This window comes from Salvelinus alpinus, chromosome 13 (assembly GCF_045679555.1).
Source record: "Salvelinus alpinus chromosome 13, SLU_Salpinus.1, whole genome shotgun sequence".
NCBI lineage: Eukaryota > Metazoa > Chordata > Actinopteri > Salmoniformes > Salmonidae > Salvelinus > Salvelinus alpinus.
In genome coordinates this window covers 20,256,566-20,278,352 of record NC_092098.1, presented here as the reverse complement: position 1 = coordinate 20,278,352, position 21,787 = coordinate 20,256,566, and the positions used below count along the sequence as shown (strand labels likewise).

General features: G+C 41.4%; 2 protein-coding genes across 3 annotated transcripts; both read right to left on the bottom strand.

The window, feature by feature from the left end:
- Nucleotides 1–270: 270 nt before the first annotated feature.
- On the bottom strand, nucleotides 271–12,747 carry LOC139537307 (pannexin-1-like). Of its 2 annotated transcripts, none has more exons than XM_071338464.1 (6): nucleotides 12,319–12,747; nucleotides 7,910–8,049; nucleotides 6,843–7,045; nucleotides 3,501–3,996; nucleotides 3,045–3,231; nucleotides 271–2,598 (listed from the first exon to the last, which is right to left on the bottom strand). In XM_071338464.1, exons 1-5 carry the CDS (start codon nucleotides 12,497–12,499, stop codon nucleotides 3,049–3,051), a joined length of 1,203 nt encoding a protein of 400 aa, XP_071194565.1. In that variant the 5' UTR covers nucleotides 12,500–12,747; the 3' UTR covers nucleotides 271–2,598; nucleotides 3,045–3,048. The 2 variants fall into 2 exon arrangements, with proteins under 2 accessions (XP_071194565.1, XP_071194564.1); XM_071338463.1 differs by having other exon boundaries at nucleotides 3,057–3,231; nucleotides 12,319–12,741.
- Nucleotides 12,748–16,290: 3,543 nt separating this feature from the next.
- Nucleotides 16,291–18,543, bottom strand: epd (ependymin). The gene is made up of 6 exons (XM_071338589.1): nucleotides 18,349–18,543; nucleotides 18,116–18,147; nucleotides 17,717–17,857; nucleotides 17,352–17,538; nucleotides 17,120–17,204; nucleotides 16,291–16,789 (listed from the first exon to the last, which is right to left on the bottom strand). Exons 1-6 carry the CDS (start codon nucleotides 18,434–18,436, stop codon nucleotides 16,657–16,659), a joined length of 666 nt encoding a protein of 221 aa, XP_071194690.1. The 5' UTR covers nucleotides 18,437–18,543; the 3' UTR covers nucleotides 16,291–16,656.
- Nucleotides 18,544–21,787: the final 3,244 nt, after the last annotated feature.

The following is a 21,787-nucleotide window of genomic DNA, read 5'->3' as shown; positions in this document are numbered from 1 at the left end:
ATTTGACTGGTACTGTAACTTGTAACAAAATGTTTTTTTTACCCCCAACTTTGATGTTTTGAATACTTCTACTCTATTCATTGTAGCTTTAATAACATTTGAAATTGCTTGAGATGTATTCTCAGTCCATCTGCCGTTATTTTAAACACTGTCTTATCATTCCTTATGAATAACTGAACATCCAACCATAAATACCCTTTTGATATGCTGTAGTGCTGTCAGTGTTATGCTTGTGTGGGGTGATTTCATAATCAAAATGAACAACTTGAATCAGACTTCAATAAGCCTCTATTTTTATTTAAAAGAACAAAAACATGTTTAAAACACTTGAATATCCTTTGTCATACAGTACATTACCTATGAAATCAAAAGTGCGTGGTGATGTTACTTTACAAAGAAGTTGGGACAGTCAGTGCATAATTTTGTCTGTGGCATATAAGACACAAAAATAACAACCAACAGGACCATCCATCTACATTAATATGCAATTGAAATAAATAGCAACTAATATCTAACATCAATCAATATGAAACTGTATAAAAACAGACTAACAGCAACATCTCATACTCATTTTCAAGGATTGCTTCGAAGTATTGCTAAATAACATTATTAACATAAATACTGCACCATTAGAGTAACACTAGCGACTTTCTCTACAGTCTCTTCCATTCCACATGCACTTTACACACGAACATGTTTTATACTTCAATGCACATTGGCTGCGTTTACACAGGTAGCCCAATTCTGGTCTTTAAACTAATCTGATTTTTTTGTTTTGTTGAGACGATGCAATTGCTCAAAAGACCAATTAGTGGAAAAAAATATCCAAATTGGGCTGAATGCAGCCGTAGATACTTAGTCCTAGATTCAATCAGATCACGTGTTGACCGGCGATAGCTAACACCCACATAGCTGGTCTTTTCGCGGTGTCGGATGTGGAACTGCATTAGAGCTGTCAAATCAGAGCGGCTGCTCGTGTGGTCATTGTCACGAAGCCACACTAGTCCCACTTACATTAGAAGTTCAGAAGGAGAAAGTGTAGGCTATATAGAATTAATGACACTCAAATTGAAAATCATTAAACTAAATAAGGATTTACACAGTGTACAAAACATTAGGAACACCTTCCTAATATTGAGTTGCACCCCCTTTGTCCTCAGAACAGCCTGAATTCATCGGGGCATGAACATTACAAGGTGTTGAAAGTGTTCAACAGGGATGCTGGCCCATGCTGATTCCAATGCTTCCCACAGGTGTTTCAAGTTGGCTGGATGTCCTTTGGGTGGTGGACTGTTCTTGTTACACACAGGAAACTGTTGAGTGTGAAAAACCCAGCAGCGTTGCAGTTCTTGACACACAAACTGGTGCTCCTGGCACCTACCATATCCTATTCAAAAATCTTAAAAAGCTTAAATATTTTGTCTTGCCCATTCACCCTCAATGGTACAGATACATAATCCAAGTCTCAAGGCTTTAAAGTCCTTCTTTAACCCGTCTCCTCCCCTTCATCTACACTGATTGAAGTAGATTTAACAGGTGACATCAATAAGGGATCGTAAGCTTTCACCAGGATTTACCTGGTAAATTATTGTCATGGAAAGAGCAGGTTCTCCTAATGTTTAGTACACTTAGTGTATATCAGCCTAATCAAGGTGTAGATTATAACACACATTCCTGTGTTCGAATTTGTAACAAGCCTGCATGGGATTATTATTAATACAACTCATTGCATCCAATGGCAATGTCCGCGACAGGTAGAATGCGGGGAGCCGCTTGGTGATTTGACACCTCCGACGTCGTTACACCTCCGACATCGCCTAAAAACAATGAAAGTGCTATGCAGTTGTCGGTTAAGCGGGTTAACGCAGAACTGATTGAATCTAGCCCTTAGACGTATTGAGTTACTCAGATCCCCAAATAATAAAATCATCTGCTATTCCTTAGAAAATAAAAGGTTCAATATAAATACGTTACCACTTAGGTACCGAGGCTGAAGTTTGCTGGTTAAAATGAGGGCAAGGCTTTGTTTATGTCGCTAGCAATATTAGATAACTAATCACAGCTTCTTTAATAAATAATGACCCAGTCTGACAAACACCTTGTATCTCTGGCAGTAAACACAGAAAGAGAGCATCTCTATGGGGAAACTGTGGACCAGAGTTCTATAAACAACTTTTGTTTAAATTCCAGAGAACAAATTAGTAGGGGCTTGATCGATCCTGATAAGAACAAAAGGTACAATTTTATTGTACTAAGGTAGGTACGGAAACATAGCAACACAGCACTTAAAAAAATAAAAAATAAACAAGCTATTGATCAGCAGGTAGCCTAGTGGTTAGGGCCAGTAACCGAAAGGTTGCTGGTTCCAATCTCCAAGCCGACTATGTGAAACATCTGATGACATGCCCTTGCGCAAGGCGCTTAACTCTAATTGCTTCTGTAAGTCACTCTGGAGAAGAACGTCTGCTAAATGACTGAAAAGATAAAGACCCCAGTTCACACTTCAGATCACTCTCTGACGTACGTCTATTCCACCACAGCAGGTCTTGTCCTTGTTGTCTTTCTTCAGCCCGTCGTCCAGCCACAATGTAGAAACATCTGAAAGGAAACAAAAAGATCAGACTGAACATCTCAATCTGGCCTATGGTGTGAGGAGGTTGACCATACCTGAAAGAGAGCGACTATCCAGTTGGGCTGGTCTGTGACTCACTGACACCTTTCCCGGTCAGAAGAACAAGGCAACCTCAGAGAACTTTATTTCTAGAGGACATATGAGATGGATCTGGTTCTATCCACGCACTCTTGTCCACTTGGAGAGAGACTGAAGAGGCTCTGACCTGAGCAGGCAGAAGACCTGTCAGGTGTCCTGCCCCCTAGTAGCAGAGGTCACTGGGAGTTTGGGGAGACAGTTGTATGATCCTCATAGTCTCTCTGGCACCGTCAGGAGATGGGTGGAGTGAACTGCATGAAGTTATAAAACTCACAGGCAGGGGAATCTATAATAATACCAATCAATTTGTGAACCAATAACCTAGTCTACCCACCCACTCACACACCTCTCAGCTCAGAAGAGTTTGTGTCCTCCTCTCCAGGCTTGGTGCAGTCTTTGCTGTCCTTGTATGAAGTGGATTTTTTCCCATCCACCACATCTGTCTTCACCTGGCCCAGAGTCTGCAGCAGACACATAGTGTCAAAGGCCTCACCGCCTCCTTCCCTAAGCAGCTCCAGCACCTGTAGCAATACACCTCACATAAATAGACATGCCGATACCTCAATGTAATACCAGACATAATGTCTCTCTGGGATAACATAATTCCAAGCATATTTTCCCAAGTGGACACTACCCAAAGTTGTCCATTGTGGTTACAATGACTCAATTAGTTGGAGCACAACGCTTGTAAGTTATTACTTAAAAACCTAAAATGGGCAACATATGGTCACTGCTGAATGACCACCGGCCTATCATATGACTAAACATGTATAGTAGTGTTGTTACCCACCTGCAGACACTTATAGGACTTCAGCTCACTGAGGTTCTCCTCCAGGAAGAGCAGGTACACGCTGAGGTCGTTGTAGAAGGGTGTGTCCAGGTCCAGAGCTCCGAAGGCCGGCAGCATCTCGTAGGGCCGGAGGAAGCGGGAGCTCTGTCTGGCCGGGCCCAGGGCAGCGTACACCAGCAGGGGAGCCAGCAGGAGGTACACCCCCAGGTTGATGTAGCTTAGCAGCCTGAACACCCCCACCGCCACCAGCTTACACTGCACCAACACCGCACTGTTGTTCCTCAGCACCCCTGTCCGCACATCACAGGCAAACTCATCGGTGATGGAGGCTAGGCGAATGTAGTAGCCCAGGTAGAGGCAGGCTAGCAGCAGGGTGAGCAGGGTTAACAGCCGACACGCCAGGTACTTCACCACCAGCCAGCGGGAGAAACGCTTGGTCTTCAGGTACTGCTCCACCAGAGGGTATTTAAAGCAGCCTTCGGTCAGGTCCAGGGCACTGCCATCACACAGGGAGATTAGGTGGGACAGGACAGTAGAAGTTCCAGAAAATGGGACCAGCACTCATGATGCAGTTGCGTCAATTTTGCGTATTTTTATTATCCGAGCAGACACACATCAACTTCATTTTAGCCTATGTACGTATGTGTACAGAAAAATAAAGAAAAAGTCAACTTCAAGTGAGTGCTGGATCATTTTTAAATAATTGCACCATTGCACTTTTAAGAACTGTTTATTGAAGAAAATAAATGAGCATATTCTACCACTGCCCATTACTGATCTGATAAACAGCTCTGCCTATAATCACAGTTCAGACAGATACACACTGTATTTGACTGCTGACCCCAGCCAGGCTTAGTCTCCAGCAGTGCGAGTCAAACGATAAAGAAAAATTCCCTATTTAGTCCATTCGTCACTACCTGTGCTTCTAGCTAATAAGGTTTCGCTCTCCCTCTGCCTCTCAATGAAAATAGAGCATTTGATCTCATCTTCTATTCCCATGTATCAGTGTTTTCTGTGTGATTATATAGCGAGTGTTCCCGCTCTGGTATTGGCATGTGCACTCTGGCCAACAGCTCGGCAAAAACAGTATGGGTATCGCCCACATGAGATTATTATGGACAAAAGAGTGAGATTGTTTATTTGTCAAATGGCAGCCAAGCATAGATGATCATGTCACCAGAATAAGACCCTCTATATTTATTGGAAAGGAGCATCAAGCTTCACCATCCTGTGAAGTTCATCATTAATTTAATCTGTAGCCTAATAAACTGCATGCTTTTCCGACGAGTCATAGTGGGAGGACCACACAACATGTGTTTACTTCGATATGATGGTTATCATATCAATATTTCCGACATTTCTCGCAGAATTTATTTTACAGACAAATAAAATTCCACCTTGTCTAGCGTATTTTGTTTTGTTGACATTTGGTCATTTTTCAGACAAATTTTCTGTTTCCATCAGGCCTGTCGTGACATTTTGTATCTGACATGTACTTTACTCGCATAGAAATGTTGGATGGAAACCTGGTTACTGATATGAACTCATTGTCCTCTCATGGCACTACACTCTATAGATGGTGAACCTGCGGTTTCTCCCCCATTAGTTTCATTAATAGTATGGCTTGGTGTAGAAACAGCAGACAAACACAGCATGGCCTCTCTTTGCTACTCTAACTAGATCAACCCGTTTGACTGCATAGTTAGTGGGCTAGCCTAAGCAAATAAAAATGTATCTTATCTCTCTAGATTCCATTATTTGTCATTCTGTACCAGCCGTTATCACTAAACATCTTATAGTCTAACCTTTATTTACTTTTTTGTTATTTTCCCACTATGATTTTTTTTGGTAAACTCTGCACCTGATGCAAACTAGAGGTCGACCGATTATGATTTTTCAACAGCGATACCGATACCGATTATTGGAGGACCAAAAAAAGCCGATACTGATTATTGGAGGACCAAAAAATGCCGATACCGATTAATCGGCCGACATATAATAGACAATTACAACAATACCGAATGAACACTTTTATTTTAACTTAATATAATACATAAATAAAATTAATTTAGTCTCAAATAAAAATGAAACGTTCAATTTGGTTTAAATAATACAAAAACACAGTGTTGGAGAAGAAAGTAAAAGTGCAATATGTGCCATGTAAAAAATGGCATAACATGAGAACATATGAAAGCTGGTGGTTCCTTTTAACACGAGTCTTCAATATTCCCAGTTGAGTAGTTATTATAGGAATTATAGGACTATTTCTCTCTATACCATTTGTATTTCATATACCTTTGACTATTGGATGTTCTTATAGGCACTATAGTATTGCCAGCCTAATCTCGGGAGTTGATAGGCTTGAAGTCATAAACAGCACTGTGCTTCAAGCATTGCGAAGAGCTGCTGGCAAACGCAGGGATGTGCTGTTTGAATGAATGCTTACGAGCCTGCTGCTGCCTACCACCGCTCAGTCAGACTGCTCAATCAAATCCTAGACTTAATTATAATATAATAAACACACAGAAATACGAACCTTATGTCATTAATATGGTCAAATCTGGAAGCTATTATTTCGAAAACAAAACGTTTATTCTTTCAGTGAAATACGGAACCGTTCCGTATTTAATCGAATGGGCGGCAACCCGAAGTCTAAATATTGCTGTGACATTAAACAACCTTCAATGTTATGTCATAATTATGTCAAATTCTGGCAAATTAATTACGGTCTTTGTTAGGAAGAAATGGTCTTCACACAGTTCGCAACGAGCCAGGCGGCCCAAACTGCTGCATATACCCTGACTCTGCTTGCACTGAACCCAAGAGAAGTGACACATTTTCCCTAGTCAATATTGCCTGCTAACATTAATTTATTTTAACTAAATATGCAGGTTTTAAAAAAATACACTTGTGTATTGATTTTAAGAAAGGTATTGATGTTTATGGTTAGGTACATTTTTCGCGAATGCACTTTTGTTAAATCATCACCCGTTTGGCAAAGTAGGCTGTGATTCAATGATAAATTAACAGGCACCGCATTGATTATATGCAATGCAGGACAAGCTAGTTAAACTAGTAATATCATCAACCATGTGTAGTTAACTAGTGATTATGTTAAGATTGATTGCTTTTTATAAGATAAGTTTAATGCTAGCTAGCAACTTACCGTGGCTCCTTGCTGTACTTGCGTAACAGGTGGTCAGCCTGCAGGTGGTCAGCCTGCTACGCTTAGTAAATTTGGCCACTAGGAGTCTTTGAGCTCAGGTGGAAGAGACAAATAAATAATCTAAAGAAGACAAGTCATCTAAAGTAGAAGTGAATAAGGCCCTTCATAGTGTTTACCTGGGGGAGTCGTCAGAGACATCTTTGGTGTCTATAGATGAGGCCAGGCTCTTGGCCAGTCTGATGGCTCGGTTATAGGAGCGGTCCAGCTCCTCCATGATGAAGTTGAGGTCAGAGGAGAGGTGTGGGGCGGCCGTGAAGCGCCAGAACAGAGCAGGGATGTACATGAGGATTGCCACCAACAGAAGGATGTAAGGGAAGAACTGGAGGAGGAGGGCAGAGGAATAAAAGAGGGTGAGAGAGGGAAGACAAAAGCAAGAATTGCATGACTGAGAAATAAGGACCAGGAAGATTACAATCCACATGAACTGATTGTAGAAAATACAGAACATTGGTGTGCCACACATTGGTATGACACACAGAAGTTCATTGTGGTGACAAGGCTTTTGGGAGCTTCCTTGTGACAGACCAAGTAAACCAAACTCATTCACATGTTCGCAGGAAGATGTTTAGAGGTGGGGGTGCTTTCATTTTGTAGACGGGGGGATTTTTTTATTTTGATTTATAAGCACCCCTACTTCCCGCGGCTATGCTTATACACCTGGACCTATGGCAATATCATCCACCTCGTCAAGAAATAGTATCTCTCCCAGTCGTCTGAGAAGAGGCTGCATAATTATAATTGTAAAGGGCTTTCATGTAGATGAAGAGGTTGACTACTCTGACAGTCTGGTCTGATTTAAAGTATGGCTTACTCCTGAGAGCTCCAAAAGGGGATCTCAATCATAAATATGCCAAATGTGATGCTGCGCCATGATTGCCAATGAGGAGTGTTATTCCCCAACTCCCCAGGCAGCCATAACTGTTAGAGCCACATTAACAGATCAATCTCACACTGACTGGCGCTGCCCTCTGGCCACTGACTGGAGCTGCCCTCTGGCCACTGACTGGAGCTGCCCTCTGGCCACTGACTGGAGCTGCCCTCTGGCCACTGACTGGAGCTGCCCTCTGGCCACTGACTGGAGCTGCCCTCTGGCCAATGACTGGAGCTGCCCTCTGACCACTGACTGGAGCTGCCCTCTGGCAACTGACTGGAGCTGCCCTTTTGGCTAACTGAGGGCTTGTACCTTGTGCAGCCATAGGGGGGCACCCTCGACGCCATCAACGCTGAGTTGCTGCTCCTGCACCGCCGCCCAACAGAAGGAGTCAACATAGGCTGCCTGTCGCCATGAGAAGTTGGTAGGGGCAAAACAGCTGATCTGGGTACCTGCATTCAGCCAAAGGGATTGGACAGGGTTAGAATGGGCCAGTCCAGAGTGGAAAGACTAGTAAGTGTACACAGCCTAATGTTCTTATTTTGAGTGAAGACAGGAAATAGGACCAGTGTGGGCTCCAGCTGTTATGTACTCCCAGTTTCCAGTGGACATTGAGTTTGTGAGTAACTGTCCCCTCCAGTTATTTATGTGGTTGTCCCATAGTGTATGGCATAAAACAATTAATTTGTGATGTCACTGTTATTTGCTTGATGTGTAACCTTTATATAACAACTGAAATGTTTTAATTATTGTTAGTAATAATAGGCTATTATCTATGTTATTACACATGTTTGGACTGCACATCCACAACACAAATCAATTTGGTGAAACATATTGCCTGGATGGCCTATGGAAAGCACAGTCAGTCACTGCCACCCAAGTTCCATTGACCTCTGCCCAAACTGTCATGTAACAAATATCATATCTGTAGTCTGCTGGGGAATAGATTAAAAAGCAGGAACTATTTACAGTGCTTATACCACAGAATTAAACTGAACATATACACTGAGTGTACAAAACACTAGAAACACCTACAAGGTGTGGAAAGCGTTCCACAGGGACGCTGGCCCACGTTGACTCCAATGCTTCCAACAGCTGTGTCAAGTTGGCTGGATGTCCTTTGGGTGGTGGACCATTCTTGATACACACAGGAAACTTGAGCGTGAAAAACCCACCAGTGCTGCAGTTCTTGACACTCAAACCGGTGCGCCTGGCACCTCCTACCATACCTAGTTCAAAGGCACTTAAATCTTTTGTCTTGCCCATTCACCCTCTGAATGGCACACACACAATCCAATGTTAATTGTCTCAAGGCTTAAAAATCCTTCTTTAACCCATCATCTACACCGACTGAAGTGGCTTTAACAGGTGACATCAATAAGGGATCATAGCTTTCACCTGGTCAGTCTGCCATGGAAAGAGCAGGTGGTCCTAATGTTTTATACATGGCTATACCCACACTGCCATGTGAGAATTATGACTCAGCATTAGGCTAAACTTATCTCCGTGGCGGAGATCTTTGTGGGCTATACTCGGCCTTGTCCCAGGATGGTAAATTGGTGGTTGAAGATATCCCTCTAGTGGTGTGGGGGCTGTGCTTTGGCAAAGTGGGTGGGGTTATATCCTTCCTGTTTGGCCCTGTCCGGGGGTATCGTTGGACGGGGCCACAGTGTCTCCAAACCCCTCCTGTCTCAGCCTCCAGTATTTATGCTGCAGTAGTTTATGTGTCGGGGGGCTAGGGTCAGTCTGTTATATCTGGAGTATTTCTCCTTTATTATCCGGTGTCCTGTGTGAATTTAAGTATGCTCTCTCTAATTCTTTCTTTCTTTCTCTCTCTGAGAGGAGCTGAGCCCTAGGACCATGCCTCAGGACTACCTGGCCTGATGACTCCTTGCTGTCCCCAGTCCACCTGGCCGTGCTGCTGCTCCAGTTTCAACTGTTCTGCCTGCGGCTATGGAACCCTGACCTGTTCACCGGACGTGCTACCTGTCCCAGACCTGCTGTTTTCAACTCTCTAGAGACAGCAGGAGCGGTAGAGATACTCTGAATGATTGGCTATGAAAAGCTAACTGCCATTTACTCCTGAGGTGCTGACCTGTTGCACCCTTAACAACCACTGTGATTATTATTATTTGACCCTGCTGGACATCTATGAACATTTGAACATCTTGGCCATGTTCTGTTATAATCTCCACCCGGCACAGCCAGAAGAGGACTGGCCACCCCTCATAGCCTGGTTCCTCTCTAGATTTCTTACTAGGTTCTGGCCTTTCTAGGAAGTTTTCCCTAGCCACCGTGCTTCTACACCTGCATTGCTTGCTGTTTGGGGTTTTAGGCTGGGTTTCTGTACAGCACTTTGAGATATCAGCTAATGTAAGAAGGGCTTTATAAATAAATTTGATTTGAAATTATTTTCTCACGTGATTTTATGAATCAAATTATCTTTCTGCCACAAACCTGTTTCATTACCTATGCTACCTCTATTCAGTCACTATTCCATATGAATACCTTTTAAGGATAAAATATAACAGCCGAGGGGCGTGGATATGTGAGGGTGTGGAGCAGTGTTGCTATGTTCGTTGTTTTTGTACAAATTGGGCTAACTTTGAAAACGATGTCTCAGGTGAAAATGTATTGGTTGCGCGTTTTTGGTCTACTTTTAAGTTGCACCGTGGCCGTCATGGCATTTCCCATTAAAAACATTTCACTGTGACCTGGTGCTGACTGTCTGGCAGGCTGTTGCTGAGTGACTGAGTGGTGTGCCACTTGTGTAACCTACCTGACAAACCAATTGAATAAATAGCCTATAAACTTCAGTTTATTGTTGTTGTAGACTTGTGTTATTATGCAATTATTAATGGACATGTTTAGTTAATTAAATTGGAAATGATCAAAACTCTATCGCAATTGCCAATCAGATGTTAGAACGGATTAGATTGATGTAACAGTGGTCAGATTAGGCTACAGGTAAAACAAATTTGAAAAAATTAACACTGGCTGTTGTTGACAAGCATATTCAGTTCATATACATATTATTCATATTTAATTCAGGGATTGAAATGATGACCCCATCCTCAGTAGCCTATTCCAGCTACCTCGAAATCACCTCGCTATTCATGTTGAATAATTTAGTCTGTTAATTTGAACTAAGCAAGCTGCTAAATTGTTCCATTTACATCTTGCCTACATCTTGTCTAGGCTAATGTAAACTATCTGAAATTAGATGTAGGCCTATAGGATACCTTCCTTTATCCAAGCAAACCATGGCAAAATTGAATGACAATCATAAACCAGATTTTAGACTGTAGCCTATGCCTATTGAAATGACAAGTCAATCTCGCAAATGGGCCATTTATAATGGTTCGTAGTCTCAACATCTGGCACATAATAATAGCACAATTGCCAGAAAATAACCTAGGATTAGTGTTTTTATACTCAGAGATTGAGAACCTCTGTCCAACTTTCATCACTCTCCTGTCGGATTTATCTATAGTTATGCACATGAGCAATGGGGATTTATTTACAATTATAAACCTGGTTCAAGCCCTGAATTTTGATTGGATGAAAGCCGTGGTATATCAGACCATATACCACAGGTATAACAAAACATGACTTTTTACTGTTCTAATTACGTTGCTACCCAGTTTATAATATCAATATGGCACACTTGGGGTTTGGGTATAGCTGTCTGGTATATATAGCTGTCTGGTATAGCTGTCTGGTCTGGTATATGGCCAATATGCAGCGGCAGGTAGCCTAGTGGTTAGAGCGTTGGGCCTGTAACCGAAAGGTTGCTAGATCGAATCCCTGAGCTGACAAGGTAAACATTTGTCGTTCTGCCCCTGAACAAGGCAGTTCACCCACTAGGCTGTTATTGTAAATAAGAATTTGTTCTTAACTGTAACTGCCTTGTAAAATAAAAAATGTAAATACCACGGCTAAATCCAGGTACTCCTGGAACCCACATTACTATCATATTCCTTCTTAATTGGCTCAATAACGTTATGGAAAATGGGTTTATTATATAAATTATTATACACCCCTCTTGCTGTGAAAAAAAATTGTGTCTAGTTTTCGGGCATTCATGTTTTCAGTAGTCAATGAGCTAAAAATTTAACTTGACCTGCCAACCCTGTTGTGGAGTCATTTTCAAAGATCTACAATGTAACGGTTTCTTCACCGGGGCAGGCGGCGCTGTGGGCCTAATCTCGAACTCAAGACAATACACGAAGGCTACAATGTTACTACAACTGCATATTGAGAGACAAGCAACTCAGCTTTTCCAATAAATTAATAATTCTGCAATACAGGGCAGGATATTCCGGGGCGAAACAAATGCAATGCAATTAGCCTGTTTCCCGTTGACAGACGGCGGTAGAAATTGCAGTTATGAGGTTTATGGAGCAGACAAAGAACGACCCAGGGATTAGACATGTTTACGAGTTTATCTAATGAGAATCAAAAAATCCATTCGTTTTAGACTAACTAAAACAATTGAAGTAGGTTTTTATTCAGTCCTTGACTGCTCAAACCAAAAACAGAAAGCCAGAGTTTGTGCGTCGAGAGAAACAGATCATTTGCTCTGCTGTTACTGCTCAATTCAATTGGCTAGAGATAATACTATTTTATCAATTTCTGTTTGACCCTGATGCTTTTATTCGATATATTTGAACATGTTAGTTTAGTTTTAGTTCTGATAGTCTATCAGTAATTCAACTCACCTACTGACACCTCTTGTGCAAACGCGAGGGAGATGAGTAACAAAGGGAGACCAACCGCAATGAAAGTGACTATTTTGTCTACCGCAAGCTCCAGACGCACCCCTTTGTACTTCGACTCTGTTGGATCCTTCAATAAAAAGTCGGAGAAAACGTATTCTGTTGCAACGTGTGCAATCGCCATTATTCAATGTGAAATAGTCAGTGTAACAAATTTAAAATGAATAGTTATCCAGTTAATACAATTGATCTATTATCTAAAAAACAAGCCGCGCTTTGTCCAAGTTTTTAGTCACATTATTTTCTATATAGATCTCGACAAATTAAGTTAACAAACATGTTACTGAGCCGAAAGTGCATGCAATAACGCCTGACTCATTAAGTGTTTTCGAATACTCATACTAATCGTATTATTTGTGACGTAAATTGAGTATGTATTATGCTTATTGGCCATAGTATGGATAGAGTTAGTATACCAAAAGTTCCCGGATGTCGTACTACATTCGCGAAAATACGAAGTATACAAGCAGTGCTCTTTTTGTAATGACCACCCAGAAACAGTGTTGCATCTTTTTTGGCATTGTATTCATGTAAGAAAACTGTGTCAAGACATCAGTAGATTTATAATTGAACACATTTATGAAGATTTTACACTATTGCGGAGAGATGTACTGCTTGGATTCTTTACATACGATAGAAATAAGCTGAAACATTTGTATGTAATTAATTTCATTATTCTTTTGGCCAAATGTCATATACACAAATATAAATTTACAAACAAAAAAACCAATTTTCTTACCCTACAAAAAGAAATTGAACTGTATTTTAAGACAATTAAATACTCTACTAACAAATAAGTGTATGTATGTCCCTTAAGGTCCTTGTGTAATTGTAATGTGATATTGTACCCCCTAGCTCGATTGTCCATTGTATATAATCTATATATACTTGTGTTCCCTCATGTACTTTCTGTATTGATTTGTTGTTAATAAAAAATTTTTTTTTTAAAATACAAGCAGTGGACACTATTTCCGTGCTTTTAAGGGCCCATAATGCAATTCTTCCTAAATGGGCGTGGCTTCACAACGTTTTCAGATTTGAAGAAAATGTCGGAAATATGCAGCGAAATCCGACTACAGCGGATACAAATTAATTGCCTTAACTAATTGTGACACAGGTTAAGAAAATGTTGAGCTATGTAAAAAAGTTATGACTTTTTAAATAAGTTATGCTACACCTTATGTTGGCTGACAATGTGTTGCCTACGCTATCCGTAAGAACCGCATAGCATATCATTACAGCAGTAGGTACCAGTTTGTTAGCTAACGTTACCTCCTTTAACGTAGTTGGCTACTAATAAATCGATTTTGCCAGTATATTAACAATATGCTATCTAACTAACTACCCAACGTTTATTGACTTATTCACGTCATTCTTAGTTAAGTGGTATAGTGGTGCGTTCTCAATGGACATAAATTCGCTCTGGCTATGTACTCCGATTTCAGAGCATACTCGTCTGTGTGCCAGACAGCGCAGAATAACTGATGAATTTATGAACGATCAACACCCATTGAATATATATATTTTTTTATTTAACTAGGCATATGGCCGGTGTCAGTAAATGTCGGCAAAAAAAGCATAATTAAATTGTTGCCAGCAGCACAGTTACAGTCACCAACCCTCTGGATAACATGAAAACAGCCTAACCAGCTCTGCTCGGGTGAATATAATGGTCAGAGTGAAGTGTTCTCTCATCTGTGTCTGGAAGTAGCTAGCCAGTAAGCTTGTGTGCTTGACTGCCATTGTGATGGTCAGAATGCTCGTGTCAGCCAGTGTGGGCAACCCTCAGAATTTAGAATGGACAATATGACACCGCCCTGAATATATGAGCGCACTCTGGCACTCCAGATTAAATTTAGAACACACTCGAATTCATAAAATGTCTAGCTAGTAATTTGTTATGCTAACAATCTATTTTCGATATTTTATTTATGCTAACGATCTAGCAAGAAGCTGCATAGCAACAGCATCAACTTCCAGTAGACAGGCATAGCAACAGGCGTAGCACTAGTATGCTCAACTGAAAGGATACTGTTCGTTTACAGTACACTAAAATGAACTAATAGTATGTAGTATATACTCATTAAGTATGTAGTATACAGTATGTTAGTATGGGTATTCGAACACAGCCATGGTCTAGACTTGCACGGATGGGCTACCGGCAAAGGAGCCATCGACAAGTGACACGTCTCAACATGCACAGCCTGTAGCAGGGGTAATCAATTCTAACCTACGAGGTCCAGAGCCTGCTGGTTTTCTGTTCCACTGATAATTAATTGCATACACCTGGTGTCCCAGGTCTAAAGCAGTCACTGATTTAGAGGGGATCAATGAAAAAAAGCAGTGGCACTGGCTTCGATGTCCAGAGTTGAATTTGAGGGGCCTATAGGCAATCCTTCTTTAACAATGGAAGAGCAGTGACAGACTGCTAGTGCCTCGGCCTTATATGCACTCAAGGCCATGCACTGACTGAGTGTTATCTTCTCCAGAAATAAATTAGGTAGGTCAATTCTTAGCGTTGCATTGACAGTTTTATTTGATACACAGAATAGTGTTTTTTCCACTGCTGCAACTGTTGCCATGTAGCGGCTCGTGTGATGGTGTTGATGGGCAGGTACACGTTTCAGAATGTTTGAAGGTCCCCAGTGTGTTGGACTATCCTAGACCCGGCACGGCATGTGCAGCACCACGGGCAGTAGCTGGCCTCCCTCAGAAACTCACCCCAGATAAGGTTTACTGTCTCCGTGCTTGTTTTGGGTTTTGTGACTGCATCACGTTTTCCAGTATCCATCACTCTATTAACCAGAAATAGTTTGAAAGTTCTTTCAAATCCCATTTACTGCAGGCCATGAGTGACCTTGTGTGTAAATGTGAAATACATTTGTGTAAACCTAGCCCCAAAAATACTGACAGAAAGAGTTTCAGAGAGCGAGCTTGAGTTATTTAATGTGCTTGCTGAAGGCAAGACCACTAGAATTCTAACATATTCATATTATTCTGCCCACTAGTACAAACGATTTAAACTGTAAACACAAAACCAACTTAAATGTGCAGACAGCCCCCACTTAGACTTCTTGAGAAAATGTTTTTGAGAGCATTTACACTTTTTGTACTACAACAATATTTAAATGAGCTCACAATGCATTTCAATTGCAATAAAAGTGCCATAGACTTACTTGGATAAACTTTGGGCACGCATCTCCTCTTACACCATTTAAGCTATCAACAACAAACCAACATTGACATGTTCTGACTGACCCAACTTATATTGTTTGTCGAAGGCTTTTTGATACTATTTATACTTTTTGAACTATAACCATTTAAAATTGGCATAGAAGCTCTATTGGCTAGAATTGTACATTTTTGATTTAGCACTGCTCTTCAACCGTTTAAGCTAATAGCACCAAACCTACATACAGACTGACTCAACTTAGATTGCTTGCCAAAGATTTTTGATACTATTCATACTTTTTGAACTATAAACATTTGCATAAATTAACATGGGTTTGAATGAGAACCATAAGAGTAGAGTGGTAGCTATCCAAAATGGTCCAGCTCTTTGGCCATTTAAGCTGCAAACCTTTGAAACTATCCTCACTTCAAATTCTCTCAAACCTTAATAAAATATCAAGCACACATTTTCTTTAGGAAATGGCATTTTCTAGTCTTTGAGGAAGACTTTGGTAAAACAATATATATATTTTACCTTTATTTAACTAGGAAAGTCAGTTAAGTTATTTTCAATGACAGCCTAGGAACAGTGGGTTAACTGCCTTGTTCAGGGGCAGAAGGACAGATCTTTACCTTGTCAGCTTGGGGATTCAATCTTGCAACCTTTCAGTTACTAGTTCAACGCTCTAACCACTAGGCTATCTGCCGCCCCTTTCAATAAAACAAATACATTTGGAGACTCGAAAAGATGTTGAGTTTTTATTATCTCATTTGCCTATGCAGACCTCCTACGCATTAGCAACTTTAAGTGACAGATTAATAGTGTAAATTACAAACGTTATATCCCCTTATATCCCGTTCAAACGTAGAGATTACATTAACATGACAACTTGACATTAACTTTCCTTTTTTCATCTGATTAATCTTTATGCAATGTCTTCAATGAGGAATAATCAAAGAAAGTATATTATGATATATATCTGGTCTAACAGAAGAGAAGAAATTGCAATGAAACACTCAAATGTAGTTATGAGAGGGAGAGAAACATCTAGAAGGATTAGCTGGCCACGCTCTTGGTTGGTTGGGGCTGGAGGTCCTGGTGCCACTGTCTTAGACACTGTTGAACAGACTAAAGAAGTCATTCTTCTGGCCCTCAGGAGCCTCCTCCAGCTCCACACCCTCACAGAAAGACGGCAGATTGAATACTTCAGGGGCTTTCACCTCAGTGACCACTTCGGAATTGCTGTGAGAAGAAGAGAAAAATAACATTAACTTTTTGGGCATGCAAGTGTAGCGGACATGAGTCAGGCTCATTGTCTCGTGATATAGTAGCCCTGCCTGCAACTTCAAAATCAGTGTAATCTTCAGCCCAATAGGACATTTCCTCTAGGTCTAACAGTCAAGACGTTGGTTTCTCCCGTGGGAGACCATACAAAACAAAATCTCCAAAATGTCTCAAATGCATCTAGTACTATGATATACCAAAGTATATAGTAGTAGCTATTATCCATTGCACAAGAAGGTTTCAGTGACCCTACAGCTGCATTAAACAAGTTAAAAGTATGCCACTCACCTGAAGAGGAGTGTCATGGAATCAGTTGAGTAGAAAGTGCTGAGTGGTAGACATTCTCCCACAGTAGTAGACAAAAAATACTGGCCTGGAGATCAGGCAGACAGACAGATGCTTTGATACATCCTAATAGCTTCACTATATAAACCCATGTTTACACCATTGCCTTCCAACATTATACTTCATTAATAAAAATCACATTTACAGGTTGACTCCTAATGCGTATCATCCTCACCCTTAGTCTCTGGCACGGATCCCGTCCATATGTTCACTTTGATGTTCTCCTCCTGAACAGTGTCACTCCCCAAAAACAGCTCAACCTGATGGGCTGCACCAGTGGGGAGTTCAAGAGCGTGAGCATGAGAGTGCAGAGACATCTTCTTACAGGACTGGTTCTTCATGTCAATGTCATAGAAGACCCCCTGAGAGAGATGGTAGGGATGGAGGAAGCATCGGTTATGATGATGCTGTGTCATAACCATAGTAACAAGTGGGTTATGCAACTGTTATGTAGGCCATGTGATGTTATAAAGCAGCTATTCTGAATTACAATTGGGTTGAAATCTTGCCTTATATGTTTCTGTCAGTTGTCAGTGTTACCTCTTCAAATAGCATCAGGTAGTCCTCCAGATGTTCAGTCTTGTTGAGGTGCATCTCACTTTCAGTGAAACGTATCTTCTTGTCCGTAGAGTCGTAGCTGTAATGTCCAGTTGCCTTGATTTCACCTCCTGTAAGGGCCAGCTGTTTTATCAAGAGAGAAAATAGATCAAGAGAGAGATAACGATATATAGAGAGATTAATATGACCCAATTCTGTACCTGCAAAAACTAAGCCAACTGTGCCAATAGAGTTGTTTTTAGAAGAAAACATCAGTGGATAAAAACAGGGTTGCCTGAAAGGAGAGTCTGGTTTGGTTTAGAAATAATGCAATATAGCCACACAGTGTCCTAACATTACACTGGATATTGATAATGGTTAATGGACAAGAGGGCTACTCACCACAGTCAGGACCCCAGTCATATTAGGTGATGCTAAAAGACAAAGCCGCCAGTTAGACAGATTTTCAAACTCAGAGATCATGTGTAGACATATAGGTATACTTTAAGTTAGAAGAGACTGTTGATTTGATAAAACTTGACAATATTACCAAAATAGTCATACAAGTAACAGCAGTTTTCCACACAGTGCACAGCAAACGAGCCTCAACAAGATCTAAAGCAGATGATCCTTACTGCAGTGCTGTGGGCCGTGGGACTCTGCCAGGGTGGTGGCACCCAGACACAGCCAGATGGAGAGGGCAGCGACAGCAAAGGCCTGCATCTTCTCTTGGAGGGAGACTGAGGTTAACACTCAAACTGCACAACTCAGAAAGGATGATCACAACTCCAAGTGGTTCCAGGTACTGTGACAGGATGGATGGACACACTGGTCCTTTTTATCGGGTCTAACCACAGGATTAAACAGAACACCTCCATGGGTCCAACCCCCATAGTGTCTGTCTCAATGGAAGGATGTTGTGGAAAGAGACGGGGGTGGTTTAAACTGGCTGACTCTTCCACCTGGACCCTGACAAACAACATCTGCATAAACAAGGACTTAAGGACAAGCCACATGGAGTCACTGTGGAGCAATGGTCTGCTTTTTCATTGTGTCTCCTGTTCTGTCCTTGTGTATCCACTGTCCTGTCAGCATCTAGTGCTATAGAACCTATGCTATGATTCCTTGGGTACAGTCAACCCAGTTAGTTTGTAAGCCATGAGCCAATATTCAGCTCATAATGAAAGCCATGTTCAACAAAGACCAATTTATAATAATGCTTACTGCTTGCTCATAAATGTATTTTGATGTCCTTTCAACAATAAATTGTGTGGTATCATAGAACATGGTGCACTTTTCAAAATAGAACTGTGTAACTGTGTAAAATACATACCCTTTGTTCTTCTAAAACCTTACCAATGTGATGTTTATTGATAACAACCTTTTCATGCCCTTATATTAATAGTGCTTACTGTGCAGTTTCTGTCTCTATGGCCGTGAAAGATCCAGCCCCCCTCTGAAGAACTTAGGGGGGCGTCCAATCCAAACACTAAAGGCTCTGTTCAAATGAGGTCGGCCCTCTGTCGTCCTGCTGTCTGTCCTCTGTTTCCCTACAGCAAACAATATTAAACAATTTAAGACAAGATATTTGTTTTTCCTTTGAGAGGATGATTATGGTCACATCGCTGAAGGGGTTACATTCGACTAAATCTTCAACTTAAAAGGATTTGTTGAAAAAGTGGGTAAAATGGCGAGATCTAATTTTTACGTACAGCACATTTCACTGCTCCACAGCTCAGGTAACACAGCGTGTTGAGTGGTCTTTAATCAATGATCTGACATGACTCTGGATTCAATTCTGGATACATTGTAATAGATGGAATACAAATACTGTTATAGTTAGTAGTATGTGTACATGTACAACGTTTATACAGGATAAATATCAGACAGTACTGCCAATCAAAAATTCAGTCGCCCCTGGCATATAGAGAGAATGGATCATGTCCAAATAATAAGTAATCTCTCGGACGAGTTTATCTTAGTGCATCTCGGCTCGGGTATGCAATCAGACTGAAATGGTTCCAGCACTCCCCCCAATGGATTTAGACTTACACTCAACTGTTCTTCAGCATTTGGACCCTCAACTGGAAGAACAACTGACAGAAACTCCACAATGATTTGTACTAAACGTTTTCCCAATACATTTCTCACTGTTACAAAGCCCCCGGAGAGGGATCAAAATGAGTATCCAAATGAATGTGGACAGTTTATGCTTGTTATGGTCTTTAGGGCTTCTCTATTCCAAATAATATGGCAGAGTATCGATGTACAGTGGGAGATTGAGATTGTAGAAAACCCTTACAATTGGCCATGAGTACTTCTCAGAACCCTCTCTCAAACTCTCTCTCTAGCCTTTAGAGATTAACTTTGGGACTTCTTATAGCTGAGGTAGGCTTCCAAACCCTGACCTCAGCCTAAAGTTCAAATGTCATCGCTAACTAGAGTCAAAAAGACTCAGCCCTGCTTGCTTGGTAGTCTCCCCAAGCGCCGTGTGGTATTACACTAAACAAGGCGGATTTCCTCTTTGGGTGGAATGCAACGAAAAGAGTCCGCAACCCTTAAAAACAGACTCCACCCACGAACACGCACACGTGTAGATCTATATATGTAAACCGTGACGCCGAGACAGTCACGGGATCTAAACCGGCACCTCTTTCGGAGACCACCACATGGTGGCGCTCTTTTTCCGAGATTTAAGGAAATGGATTGCTGTGGTCAGGTACTGTCCACACACTGCAATAGAGCAGAGCAGAGCAAAAGTTTCAGTGTTCCGTGGTATCGTGAGTACCCTCTTGATTGCTAAAATTGGGAAGGAAAGGTAATGAAAAAAATGTAAATGTACTGAAAAAAAGTACTGAAACTAAAAAGTGACCAAGAGATGGGGAATCTGTCAGTGTTCCTCCTAACTGTGAGAGCAGAGGGGGAAGTCACCAGAGTGAGGGAAGCCCTTCTGGAGAGTCATGATTTGAAAGGGGTAGTATGTACAGTATGTGATGCATATAGAGCTTCTCCCCCACAACACACACAAACATATACCAACATACTCCCGAGACCACATCCCTGTTAGAGTTCTCTGCTCACGAAAATAGGAAGTAGGTACTGTATCTGTCCATCAGGACTGTTGTCCAGACCACTGACCTGTAGTTCACTGCCCACTTCCTCTCTCCAGGTCTGAACCTGACCTGTGTGCATGTGCCAGTTGGGCATAAACAGTAACTACACAGATACACACTCAGATAGTACCAAGGCTGTGTACAAAACTACTTGGCTGATTTTGACTGATCCCTAAGTCGATTAAGCAGCTTCTGTTTATTTTCCTATTCCAAAATCTCAATAGTAAATGTATATCTCTCGTTTGATTATGGTGATTTATGACCATGGGCCTTAGGGTAATGGCAGAGTGCCATTTCATCTCTACTATGGCTCTTAATAACAGAAAGTGGGATGGATAGTCATGATGGTCATGATGGTGGTGGTAATTATGGTAAAAATAGTGACGATGAAGTTCTGAGACATTCCCAGGGCTGCCCCCCTCCAGGCGGTTAATTCTGGGGCATCACCAGGAGATCGGCAGCACAGAAACTCCTCTCTCTGCTATTTCTGTCATGGTGAAATAATGGTGAATATGCCAACCAGTAACCACCTTCCACTCTCTGCACAACTGTGATGAAATGGCATGCTTCCGCAATCAAGAAAATGACTAAGCTCTTTCTCTCATCATCACTCGCCCTCTGCCCCCCCCCCTCTCTAAACCCGCCCCCCCAAAATAACTGTTCAGTCATTCACAATTTGAAAAATTAAAACTAGTGAAAAGTCATTATCCAAATGCTCTGAAAATACATTACATGGCTAAAAGTATGTGGACACCTACTTGTTGAACATCTCATTCCAAAATCATGGGCATTAATATGGACTTGGTCCTCCCTTTGCTGCTATAACAGCCTCCACTCTCTGGTAAAGCTTTCCACTAGATGTTGGAACATTGCTGCGTGAACTTGCTTCCATTCAGCCACAAGAGCATTAGCGAGGTCAGGTACTGATGTTGGGCGATTAGGCCTGACTCGCATTCAGACC

Coding starts and splice junctions, on each gene's coding strand:
- LOC139537307 (XM_071338463.1), bottom strand. CDS start 12,499: ATGGCGATTGCACACGTTGCAACAGAATACGTTTTCTCCGACTTTTTA. Junction 7,046..7,909: donor CCCCCCTATGGCTGCACAAG/GTACAAGCCCTC, acceptor CTCCTCCTCCAG/TTCTTCCCTTACATCCTTCT. Junction 2,599..3,056: donor AAACTCTTCTGAGCTGAGAG/GTGTGTGAGTGG, acceptor GTTTCCTTTCAG/ATGTTTCTACATTGTGGCTG.
- epd (XM_071338589.1), bottom strand. CDS start 18,436: ATGCAGGCCTTTGCTGTCGCTGCCCTCTCCATCTGGCTGTGTCTGGGT. Junction 18,148..18,348: donor CCACGGCCCACAGCACTGCA/GTAAGGATCATC, acceptor TTTGTCTTTTAG/CATCACCTAATATGACTGGG. Junction 17,858..18,115: donor TGACTGGGGTCCTGACTGTG/GTGAGTAGCCCT, acceptor TTGATAAAACAG/CTGGCCCTTACAGGAGGTGA.